Here is a 13,009-nt window from a genome sequence, read left to right as displayed (position 1 = left end):
ACAATGCAATGTTCTTTCTTAGCCGAGTGAAAAATCCCATACGACCTCTGGGGAATGTTTGAAAGAAAAATTACCCACCAACATGACTACATTACACTTCATTTGCATTCCAGTATGTCTACGGTCAGATGGCAGCCAGGGACGATACACTCTTGACCTACTAAGCAAAGACTGGAAGGGGGGAACAAAAAAAAAAAAAAAAAAACAGCAGCATTTCAGAGGAATTGCTCAAGATACTGCTCTATCCTACAAGGCTCATTATTTTTACACGGTTCTGCTTCTATGTCGGTACACAGCCAGGACATGCCACAGAGGGCTCGTTATGGCGTTTTTGCTGCCTTACATGCACACTATAAGTTTTATGTGCTGGACAGATGAGGCATGTTGAGTAGAGAATATATAGAGGCTGGTAGAAATGAGAAGTAAAAGCTCTCGTCATAGGTGAGGTACACGTACGTAAGTTCCTTGTAGAAGAAAAATACAAATAGACGTTAAACCCAAGCAGAAAGATGGACGCACTTTCTTTCGATTAAACAATAAAGCCGGATTTATACAGTATGATTCTTTTGCAGACAAAAATCGCATGTCATAATTGAGATCTGGGGTCACAAAGTGACATGCTCAGCAGTGGCTGATTCTGGCAATGTCCAAGATTTTTGATAAGATTTGTGCACCGTAATAGTGCTGGACTGACCTTCTCTTACTTTACGGGAAAGAGAAGGCACGTTTCGCCCTATTTGCTATGTGATGAGGCTGGAACAGAAACACCAGACTGAAACACTGTGGAGCAGGCAACTGCAGTGATGCTGAACTACACTGCAATCCCATGTTGCTCTGGTTATGCTTTGAGTGCAAGCTCACATTCACTTCAGGTTTCTGCAAATGCAAGAAAGGCTGAACATCCCTTGATAGATCAAATAAGATGAGCATCTAACAGCCCTGCATTTGTTTGTGGTGGTTTGTGGAGGTGTTTGTGTGTTCCACCATACTGACACTTCTGGGACAAGAATCTACAACCTTGCTCCTACTGCATCTAATCCTCCATATCCATGCTTGCAACACGCATCATTCGCATCACATGGCTGCAAATATAGGTCATACACAAACAGCCACCCACACCTGACACCATTAACCCTGAGTCAGAGTGACCTCCATCCATGAGGCTCAAATCCCGCACTGAAACATCCCTCCTGAGTTTATCACTGGTGTGTAATTTAGGGATAATAAATAAATATAGATGCTTTACTGAGGCTAAAAAGAGCTTGGGAATATATGCTAGTTCTTCTGACGTTTATTTAGACAGTACTTTGCTAAACGAGAGCCAAGATTCCAATATGAAGAATAATAAAGGGGGCTGGGAACAAAAATATTAAACAAAAAAAAATACAGAAGTTATCTGCTGTCTGTTGTTGTCTATGGCAGTTTTAATCAGCCCTCTCCTCAGACTTTGGGGACATGCTGTACAGAACCATCTAGGAGATTAGAAGGATACAGACTTCAGCATGTTACATGCATCAGACTTTCTGTTCCTCAATCAGGAACCTGCCAACATCCTGCCATTACTTCTGCAAGCACATAAACAGCCTGAAAGTACATTTACAGAACTGAATGAGCCTCAGAATCTCTCTCTCTCTCTCTCTCTCAATATATATATATATATATATATATACATACATACATACACACACACACACACACACACAAAATAACGACAGCACATCCCAGATTGTGCCATACGGAAACAAAACTCATTACGCAGTTTTAAGCTAAAAGAATCTTTATGGAGAGCCCATCTGGATCTGTACCATGCAGACTGCTGGTGCTGACTGCGCGTAACAGAATGCTATTTCACATCCTGCTCCTATGCAGTAACACATGGCACCTAGAAAAGCTCGTTCTGGACGCCAGCACTGCAGCGCTAATTGAACCGAACAACGCCTGAACAAAAGGCACATGTTCTGTACAACTCAGGAAACTCAGGACACAAAAAATGAATTGTTAATTATGCTGCACATCAGGCCTTCATTAAGACTCGCAACAGAGCTCAATATTTAACACAAAACATTTCAAATAACAGTTGAAAGTTTTCATCTATTTATCTAATTAGTAGCTATGCTGCGTGAGAGAGTCCTGTCTTAACGTCAGGAATGCCTAAAGAATTTGCAGAATGTGGAAGCAGTCATTCAGCACTGGTAACGTTACACCACACACACTTAATGTCCTGTAATCTAAACACACCGTACATGTTACAGGCTTTAAAACAGACACAAACTCTTCAACGACCTCAGAACATCAGAAATAAATGGACTCGCTAATTTCTATTCCAATTTAAGTTCTTATTTGAAGAAGAAACCAAAATGCTTGGGCGCTTGGGCTCTATATGCAAAGGAAGTCAGCGCGTGAAGCATTTTGCTCTCAGCAGACGAGAGCAGCCTGTCTTTCGGGATGTACAGCCCACCTCTGAGGCAGCAGATGGCCCTTGGCTCACACCCAGGCAGGTAATTCATTAAGAGCACTTTCAGAGCATTTGAAGTATCTATCAGAAGCTCCACCATTACCATATCACAGACAGTCATGGTGGGGCATCTCTAGTGACCTGCTGTCACCAAGAACATTCAGAGATAGACAATGCATAGGACACAACAGAGAGAGCTGTAAATGTTGTTTTAAGTGGGCAATTCACTTTTCAGGCCCTTCCATTTAGCAAATTAGGTCTTCCCTTCTAAAAAAGAAATGCAACTAGGCAAGAGGAAGAACTAATTACATACAGTCTTGCATATCAATAGACATGGTCAAAAACAGAAGCAATACAGAGAGGTAACAAGAGTAAACAAGTCACTTATACATTCACTGCTGCCCCATTTAAGAAAATAAGCTCTACCCTCTAGACAGAGGCACTAGTTTAAAAAGAGTGAGTGAGACAAAGAGAAAGAGGAGCAACTAAGGAAAGACTAGACACACTGTAATGAAACACAAACACAAAGAGCCCTAAAGAATGGCAGCTAAACATCACCCTTGTGTCCAAAATAAACAAACATCTCTCCAGCCCCCATCCTGACTTTTCACCACCAAACAGTTCCTGTCACCCCCCACACTCCCATTCTTTAACATCAATCACAGAAAGATTAAAAAAAAAAAAAAAAAAAAAAAAAAAAAAAAAAAAAAAAAAAACCAGAAGCTTATGTTACCGTCCCGCAGGAAGCCGTTCACACTCTCAGTGCTGGACTGTGAGTAGCCCTTGATGGTCTTCCTCTGGGAGCTCATCAGGCCATTCTTGCGGAGAGAACGACTGCTGGGGCTGCTCACTGGCGTGGAGGTACTGTCCTTCTTTAAGAAGATCCCGCTGAAGAAGCGAAGAAGCCTGCGCTCCTGGCCACTGGAGCGAAGGCCAGCTGCTCTGAGAAAGCCCTCTTTCTCCACCAGGGGTTTCTCAGAAAGCCTGAGTAGATCACTGTTGTCCAGTGTGCGGTTTTTGCCCTTGGCACGGTCCCTGCGACTGGGCTCTTGCAAGGAGTCCACCTGGACAAGGACCTCGTCTGCATCTAGAGTGCTGCCCATCTCAGACTCCTCAACAGCTGGGTTCTGCAGGACCACAGAGGACTGAGTCTGGGCCTCATCACGCCCAATGCAGCCTGAGCTGCTGTGATGCTTCTCTTTAGAGAGGGCTCGGAGCCGCAGCAGCTCCCCTCCTGCCCAGTGGCGAAAGCTGAAACTCCGACGCAGCAAGCTCGGGTGCCTCTTGACTGCTGGGGTCTGGGGCGTCTGCTTTGCAGCACTTCCGTTCTCTTTGGCAAGTAAAGAAGCAAGGCTGTTGTCCTTGGGAAGATCGCAACTCTCTTCAGATGCCTGATCCTCAGCACCACTTCCGCTGACCTGCTCTTCAGCACTCCTGGATGTCTGGAGGATTGTGTTAATTTTATCACCCACATTTTCCCTGCAGCTTACCTCAGTCTCAACATCTTTAATTCCATTATTCTCATTCACTGCCTTCACATGCACATTATATTCATGCAGCTGAGCACCATTTTCCTTCCGTTCAGTATTGCGAGCATCCTCTGGTGAGGTCCTGGTGCACATTTCATTTGATTCCATTGAGTTATCTTTCCGCAAACTAAGCGCCTTTCGGGAGATTTTCGACCTACCAAGTTCCAGCTGCCCAGTGCTAAATGTTCTGAAGTTCCTGTATGCCTGCGAAGACAATTCGTCTGTCTCATCCTCCACTTCTTTGACCTGTTCCAGGAGACAACTGCGCTGGAGTTCTACTGAGCCTTCCCGCCGATATGCACTCACCTTGGGGTTCTCCAGCCGTCGGTGCACCGGAGCAGCACCGCCACCTTCTTGCAAGCTCTCTCTTTTCACTAAGGTAAGAGAGATCCGATAAACAGTTTTCCTTTGTGGTGTGCCCCGATCCATTCTCTCCACACAATTTCCATCAAGCAGATACATTCTTTAGACACGAAAGTCATAAAAAAATAAATAAATACACCAACGCAGGCAGGGTTAACACGGCATCACTGAAGAGGGACGAACATGATCACAGGTCATACCAATAATTCAGAGCACCACTAATAATAATAATAATAATAATAATAATACAGTAGGGTTAACGCACCTTCTGTGCTTGGACCCCTAATAATAATAATAATAATAATAATAATAGCGCGAATAAAGTCCAGGTGAATTTGTGTCAGCAAAACCTAAAATGCAGTCGAGTACCGGACGTTTAACACTCTGGAGTGATGGTCATTTACAGTAACAGCTCTACAAGACATCAACGGTTAACGATCCAAAAGAAGAACGTCCTAAACTCCATCGGTTCTCAGAAATGTCCCGGGTCTAAGAGAAAGTGCGCGCTCTGATGAAAGCTCCGGTTTCGTATCCCGCAGCGACGCTGTCCATCTTGAGAGTAAATATTACCTCGAACCGTGCGTCCCGGTCAAGAGAGGGTTGCTGCCTATTGTGCGCGCGCGTCCCCCCCGCCGCGCCGCTCGCTCGCACGCTTTTGTTTTCACCGCCGCGTCCTCAGTGTTATTCACATTCATGAAACACACGTCCAGAGTCACACTTCACACGCTGCAGAATGAGGCTGCTGGAAAGGCGAGACGGATGCAGCTGTAGATCCGTCTCCTCTTCTGCCAGCGAGCGCTCTGAGAGACGCGGATCCTCCTGTAACAGCAGGAGTGAAAGCAAAAGCCGGACTGGATCTGGAGCGCGCGCTCACCGCAGCGCATTGTGGTGTTGCATGCAGCTTGCATCACCGGTTTAAAATGAACAGCGCTTCAGATGTTAATTAGACATTGAGTAGACGGCATAAACCCTCCACACGTCTCTGATTTAGAGTGTTTCATGAGGGGGGGGAAACGGAATGAGATACAGATAGATAAACGCGACTAAACACAGTGCTGGGGATTTAAATAAAGGTGCAGCACGTGAAAAAAAAATATTCCTGCTAAAGGTTTGCCATTCAGGTGGAAAGTGTGCAAAACGTAATCTGAAAGCAATGCAGACAAAACAGTAAGAGGAGCACGTGATCCGCTCCGGGATGCACAGCCATCCGGCGCGTGAGCGGGGCGGGGTTTATCAGTGTCCCTGTCAATCAAAAGGTTTTGAAGGCAACCAGGCTCACCTGAAGTCTTACTGTCGAGGACAAGACAAGGCCTTTGAAAAGCTCAAAATAATCACTTATGCTGTGTACTCTTCCAGAAGAGTCACAACTTCACGTTTGTTTGTTTTTTTACACACGTCACGTTATGTTTCACACACTGCCACATGTCATTGTTTTTTCATCTTCATTTCTTTGCACATGGTTTCATTTTTCAGATTTTCTCACATGAAAAAGTCTTTTTTGATATACTTGTGAGCATATATTGTTCATAAAACATGCACCTTTTCACGATTACAGACTAAGATAATGATTAGACGAGATAAGCTTGTTTAATCCTTTATCGAGAAATTAAAAGACTTAATGTCCAGCAGCGAGTGTTACACACAGGAGCTAGATACATATAACACAAATATGAGAGTAGAAGTATCAATGTGACAAGAATGCATAATGAGCGGCTGCAGCATGTTACACAGGGAAGTAAACAGATATTTCAGAAAATGTGCAAAATCAGTGAATTGTCCAAGAGACTCACAATCAGATATGAACATCTATGACGCTTGATGTTTCTATAAGGCGATATAAAAACACCTAAAATATGTTATACTTAATAAAGCAGACAGCACACACCCACCCTCTACATCAAGTCTACAATTTTATCTGCCCTCTTGCCCACTCCTCATTGCCCCTCTCTCTCCAGAAGAGGGAGGTGTCTGGAACACAGACTCCTCCAATCTCCCCTCAAAACCCTGCGCCTCGGTTTCGCCTGACATTTGTGGAATCATTACGGAGATTAAGTGTGGATTAGGGAGGGGCTCTTTAGTGCTCATTCTCGCCTGGCTGCTTTCTGCTTTCTCCTTCATGGCCCCTCCCTGCCCAAAAGAGCACCACCTGCTCAAATGTGCCTCCATCATGAACAAGGTCCTTCCAGCATCCCATCCCCCCTCCATCATGCTCACCACGCAAGGTACGTTCAGGAAGGGAGCTAGTAATATCCAGGCTTACTGCAAAGAGCCTCACTTAAACTAGTCAGACAGGTGGGTCCATGTTCAGTGTGTTCCCGCCGTTAATTTTAGTCTGCCTGTAATAACAGTGTCTCACGCACGTGTACACAACATATATATATATATATATATATATACAGGAAACAGAAAAATATCAGTTACAGGCAGCATAGAAAGGGCTTTTTTTAATCCCTGTTCCATCTGCAAAGAAATACAAAAAAGAAAACCAATTGAGTATTAATAAAACTCTAGACGCTGTCTGGCAGAATGCACAAGAAAATATCTAATACAATACAGATAATATATATGTTCAAATTCGTTTGGCATTTAAGCAGGCCAAGTCACACAGAGAGAAATAAGTTGTAATTAGATCAAATTAAGATGCTATTATCTAACGAGTGTTCGCTTATTCCGTTGATGGTATGGATTTAGACACAACAGCAGTGTGGAAAGACACACAGGTCCATGTTAAATACAAATACACAGTATATTTCAGTAAGTGCAAATCTACTGAAAATGCAGAAAAATACAGAAACCAACTGCATTCCATATTTTAGCACCCAAAAGGAGACTGCAGGAAAAGTCATTAAGGACACATCTGGAGTGCAAGGTAAATCATCTAAACTTCACGACACACAGTTGCCTTAATAAAGCTGGATTTATGCAGTACAATTTATGCTTAGATTTTGCAGACAAAAAAACCCATATCGTTTAAAAAAAAAAATTTTTTTTTTAATTTTAAAAAATGTAATGGTCTTAGAACACTAATATGACATGCTCATTGCCAGCTGATTACATGCCATCGCAGTGAAAGACAGCTAACAACGAAGTTCTGGAAGTGTTCCAACTATTTTATTAAAATCTCACAGTGTAAATGAGGCTATGCTGCTCGTATAAAAAGCTACCAACAGAAGGACGTTACAGGATGACATCAAACTCACGGGACTGTTACAAATACGGTAGTGGCACTAGTGAAAAGTAAATCAACCATAATAATGGCCAAAAAAAAAAAACTTACTACCTCAAGGTCTCTTTGAAGAATGCTGGTTTATGCAAGCCCACTTTGTGTACAAGCCTGGATCATGGTGACTGATGACACACACACACAGTCGTTCTCTTTAATCGCAGCTCTATCGTTAGAGGATCTTAATCGTATAATGTGATATGGAGAACACGTTATAGGTCTGTACAGTCTGTCATAGGATTCGGCCAAGAGTTCTTTGGGCTCATCTCATACAGCGTGACAAGTAGTAATCTTAAAAGACCGCTGAAATGGCAGTCTACATCCACTCTGCATCTGCAAAACTGTAAAGAAATGTGCCAGTGGTGAGATAGCACAAAACGACACAGTACGCAGTTTACAGTTATGCTGTACTGTGTTCGATACGTGTATAGCACTTACATAAGGGAAATGTAAATAACATGGCTGAATAAAACAGTGGTAACTGAAATCCCCATCTCATAGTGCACAGGTTCCCAATCTTGGTCGTACACATTTTAGTGTTTTCGCTGCACCCTGCTCCCAACACACTTGATACAGCTAACAGCCCTTCCTGAATTGAAGTCAGTGTGTCAGAGCAGGAAAAACACTAAAATGTGCAGGACGTGGGGTACTCCAGGAGCAGGTTTGGGAACCTTAGTGGAATGAATGCTGCCCATCACCTTCAGAGGTGGATTTAATGCAACTCATACACGGTAGAGGATGATCCTGTTCCAGATGATCTTGGCAGCCTGAATGCTCTGCCACTAGACTCTTGGTTATACACTCCCTCATCCACTGAATTATTAACAAACAGACGTGTTTGATAATGTAACAACCTTCATCACAGGACAGTGGTTGTCAATGTACGGTCCGTGAAGCACAGACACGGGGTCTGGGAAATTACTTTACCACAGTGGTGGAAATCACAACCCAACATGCAGAGTTGTTATATTTATTTTTGACTACTTAACAGTTATTTTCATTTCAGCACAGCGCTCTGTAATCTCCATCAAAATCCTCCTCCTGCTAGTGCAAATAGGGCAGAGCTGAAAAATAATATCCAGCTAAATCCCTGTTGGAGAGGAGTCAGTAGTATTTGACTGGTCACTTGAATTGAATGGGTTTAATCCGAACCACCATTAGGAGTCTAAGTGGAAAATTTCAGGAATGAATAATCTATAGCTTCAGTAAATACCCAAAATATTATTTCACACATTTAAATAATGAGCATAATATTAGAATAGATGGATTATGTTCAAAAATGTAAGTGCTGAGGTGTCTGTGTAATTTATTTTACATTTAAAGCAGTCCTGGCTGCAAAATGTTTGCAACCTCCTGCTGTAGTATACTTTTTATAGCTTTTTTTAATAGCTTTTTTCTGGCTTTTATACCTCATCAACATTCAAGTATTAAAAATGACGTATGAACTGGTAATACGTAGGCTACTTTTTAAACAATTATATCCCTAAACTAAGCTAAGCTTCAACATGAGCCTGACAGAGCAGATGTGTCCAAAAGCATATGCTGCTATAGTAACTAAGCGGTTTTTAAGATTAGCTTCCTTCAACGTACAGAAATTGGGAAAATTAGCTTGTCTTGTTTGAAATAAGCCTGGCTTATCAAGTTAGCTTGCTTCATGCAATACCATGCAGATCTTCTTGCATCAGACGGATTCGAAATGAAAGAGTTATATCCGTCACTGCTCAGGGCTAACGCTGTTTTGGGTTTGGTGCAAGGGATGGAGTTTCATTTCTTTTGAGCAAGAAGTTCCTGAGTTAGGGGGAAAACAATTCTGCATGCTGTTCTGAAAATATTTCTTTAATTTTCACATTTATTGTTCCTACTGTAGCAGTGACTATAAAGATATAATGAGATATTATGAGAATCTGTCTGTTCAAATAATATGTACAATCCAAACTCTGGCTTAGAACTGATTTAAAACTTTGCACAAAAAAGTAAGCACCAGCAATTACATAAACTGGAGCATGTACATTTAGACTGCTTTGCCTTTTTGCCTTGCTATGCATCCCTTTCTTATTTCTTCATAATGTACTGTTTCAGCAGCGTCCCGGTTTCTTTTGTTAGAGCTGCAAACCAATGACAGGATCAGTTTCACATAATGCCATTATTTTCTTCCAAAGCAGCTCTAATTGCAGAGAGGAAAAACCCTGAAACAAGCAAGATTGCAGCAAATATCCTACACAGGGGGACGCAAATTATACACCAACCTACACCGTCGAGTAGCTTCAAACACAAGCCACCCTTTTATCATAGTCAAAGGCCTGACATGAGCAAGGCATTTACAGAGTAATGCAAGAGCTGTGCTACTCCAATTCAACATTTTTCAACATCGTATTTCAGTGCGGCTGCATTTTAAGAATACTTCAGCACAGTTAGGAATGCAAACGCAGGCACACACTGCGCTCAAACGGAACATAAAAGCACATCCATGTGAAATATATACAGGTAATGACATCAGGCATATGTTTGGATGTGTTTTGACATCGGGAATGTGGAATAAATTAATTCAGAACTGAATTATATACTCTGGCTAAACTGCTGAATACTTGAGTGAGTGAAAAGTAATTACTGAATTGAAAAACAATGCAGTCATGTAAACGGCGTACTCACAGTCAATACAAACCCAAAGGAGAGCGATACTGATCCTAACACAACAACAGAGCTGAACACTGTGTTCTGAAACTGGAGCAGTTGCTGAAATAATAGTGTTTATTATCAGGTTCAAAGCTCCCACAGTAGTGAATCTGCTCCAATGTTATTTGGCCTGTGCCTTTATTCACGGCCCAGAAAGACAAAGGAATGTGATAATTACAGACCAAATCACTAAAATGCTGCTTTAATGAAATCTGAAGTCTGAAGTGCACACTCAAATCAAGGTGCCTTGTTTCCAGTCAGGATACTGAAGTTACTCTGCAGTAAATACAGCGCTAAAGATGTCTGTGTAAGATAAGCTACACAGTTTATTAATATGGATTTATTATAATAACCCACCTACTATGACATCATGTCATAGACTCTTAGTCTAAGATGGTCTGTGAGGGCTGTGTCTGTTTCTCTAGTGTAACTAGTATCATTAGAAATATTGCTGACAATGGTAAAAAGCTTGCTCACTTAGGCAAATCATTTGCTCTGGCTTCACCAGCTCAAAAAATAATAAAAAAAAAAAAAAACAGTCCAGCTCCAAGTCTAATAAAACCCGAACATGCCAGTAAACAGTACTGATCATTATACGAGAATATACAATAATGTGTTGGGCCAGAACAAATTCTACATTCTACGATTCTACAAATCTCTGGAGCTTTGGGGATGAGCACCATTCTTCCAAATGATATTCCCTCGATTGGTGCTTTGATGACGGTGGTGGAGAGTGCTTTCTAACACATCAGTATAAAATCTCCCACAAGTGTCCAATAAGTTTGAACTGTGACTTGTTGACTGTGAAAGCCATAGCATTTGATTTACATCATTTACAGCTTCATGAAAGCATTCAGTGAGCCCTTGTTCCCTGTGGATGGGGCATAGGAGGGCGGAGTCATCCTCATAGAGACCGCTCTCATCAGGATGGAAATGTTTCAGCGTGATCAGTCAGAATAACTTGGTATTGATTTGATTTTCACTGTAAGGGGACACTCACTCACTGCAGGGGTCAAACATTCAGTGCTGGATCATACACATGCACATGCTGAGAATGACGACTCGTCTGATCATATCGGTTTTATCCCCGCATCTCTGTAGACAAGAACTCTCAAATGTCTATTTGTATGCCTTTGTAATGAGGGGTTTATTCACTACAACACTACTATAATATCCCTCTCTGGACAAATTATTATTGCTGACTGATCACTGATTCTTGCAGTCTGATCATGTTTCTGTACTGGCATGCTCAGTAACCTGAAAGACAGCTGCTATTCTGTTCTACTTTACATATCACACTAATGTACGAGCATCACAGTCATCGTTTCAAACACAAATTCCAACCCTAATTACTGTCTTTCCTATCGATCTATAGGCAGATGTCACTTCCTGTTGAAATACATCCAGTCGAGCAGTCGTTGTGACTGAAGCTCCTGCTGCCATGCCCCTGTAATGAACCCTCTTTCAAAGTCAATGAGACTGTTTCCTCATTCCATTGTGATCCATAATCAAGGTCACCCCACAGAGTATGGGAGGAGGTTAACTGCTTTACTATGCTGTGCAGTCCACCTGTCTGTAAGTAGCTGGACTCGTTAGGTTTCTCCACTTACTTATTCAGATTCTTCCCTTCTGTTTATGGAACCAGTCAGCCATTCCATTATTGCATGTGATATTCTGCATTGAATTCAAGAATTATCACTGCTGAACAACATAAAAAAAAAAAGATGTACACGCCATTATTCACAATGCAATGTCTAATGCTCAGCTCGAGCACAGAGCTGTGAAAGAAGGCAAGAGTGGTGTCACACAACCTAGTTTCTACAGACTGACCAAAAACAAATCCATAAGGGATTAAGGAAGGACAAAGCTAGTCATGACCAAACAGATGGACTGGAGTAAGAGAGAACATACTCAGGGAAGCCGGAGAAAGCAACCTGCAAAGAGAAGTTTTGTAACAAACACCTAGCAAACTGGTGCAGTGGAACAGAGTCATTATTGTGATCTGCTGGTTCAGCAGCCAGCCAGGTCAGCTACCCTGTGCCAGCACGCGTCCACCGCCCAGCTCAACCCGCGTCCACCGCCCAGCTCAACCCGCGTCCACCGCCCAGCTCAGCCCGCGTCCACCGCCCAGCTCAACCCGCGTCCACCGCCCAGCTCAACCCGCGTCCACCGCCCAGCTCAGCACGCGTCCACCGCCCACCTCAGCACGCGTCCACCGCCCACCTCAGCACGCGTCCACCGCCCACCTCAGCACGCGTCCACCGCCCAGCTCAACCCGCGTCCACCGCCCAGCTCAACCCGCGTCCACCGCCCACCTCAGCACGCGTCCACCGCCCACCTCAGCACGCGTCCACCGCCCACCTCAGCACGCGTCCACCGTCCAGCTCAACCCGCGTCCACCGCCCAGCTCAACCCGCGTCCACCGCTCACCTCAACCCGCGTCCACCGCCCAGCTCAACACAGGTCCACCGCCCAGCTCAACACGCGTCCACTGCTCACCTCAACTTGCGTCCACCGCCCAGCTCAACACAATGCCTACAGTCCTCAGGAACAAAATTATTAAACAAAACTCAAATGGAAAAATCTACAGAGGTACAGCAAAGACCTTAAACATCCTTGTCAGTACAACTGCTTTGATAATAAGCAGGTAGAAAGTTCATGGAACCACAACTAATCATCTCTGGACAGGTGCGCCATGTGAGATTTCACAACGTGCTCTCAGACTAATTATAAGGAAGGCAAGAGAGAAGCCAGCAGTCACACAGC

At 43.2% G+C, this 13,009-nt stretch overlaps 1 protein-coding gene across 5 annotated transcripts in view; it reads right to left on the bottom strand.

The window, feature by feature from the left end:
* Nucleotides 1-13,009, bottom strand: part of agap1 (ArfGAP with GTPase domain, ankyrin repeat and PH domain 1) — a 142,472-nt gene that overhangs the window by 96,354 nt on the left and 33,109 nt on the right. For 3 of the 5 annotated variants that reach the window (XM_026933391.3, XM_026933393.3, XM_026933392.3), the window contains exon 1: nt 3,189-11,810. The exons of the other annotated variants lie outside the window; for them this stretch is intronic. In XM_026933391.3, coding sequence (XP_026789192.1) covers nt 3,189-4,446 — 1,258 coding nt within the window. In that variant the 5' untranslated portion in view covers nt 4,447-11,810. Of the gene's footprint in view, nt 1-3,188; nt 11,811-13,009 lie in introns of those variants that run through there. 5 annotated transcript variants of the gene reach the window in all.

This window comes from Pangasianodon hypophthalmus, chromosome 2, assembly GCF_027358585.1.
Source record: "Pangasianodon hypophthalmus isolate fPanHyp1 chromosome 2, fPanHyp1.pri, whole genome shotgun sequence".
Taxonomy (NCBI): domain Eukaryota; kingdom Metazoa; phylum Chordata; class Actinopteri; order Siluriformes; family Pangasiidae; genus Pangasianodon; species Pangasianodon hypophthalmus.
This window is presented reverse-complemented; position numbering and strand designations above follow the sequence as displayed.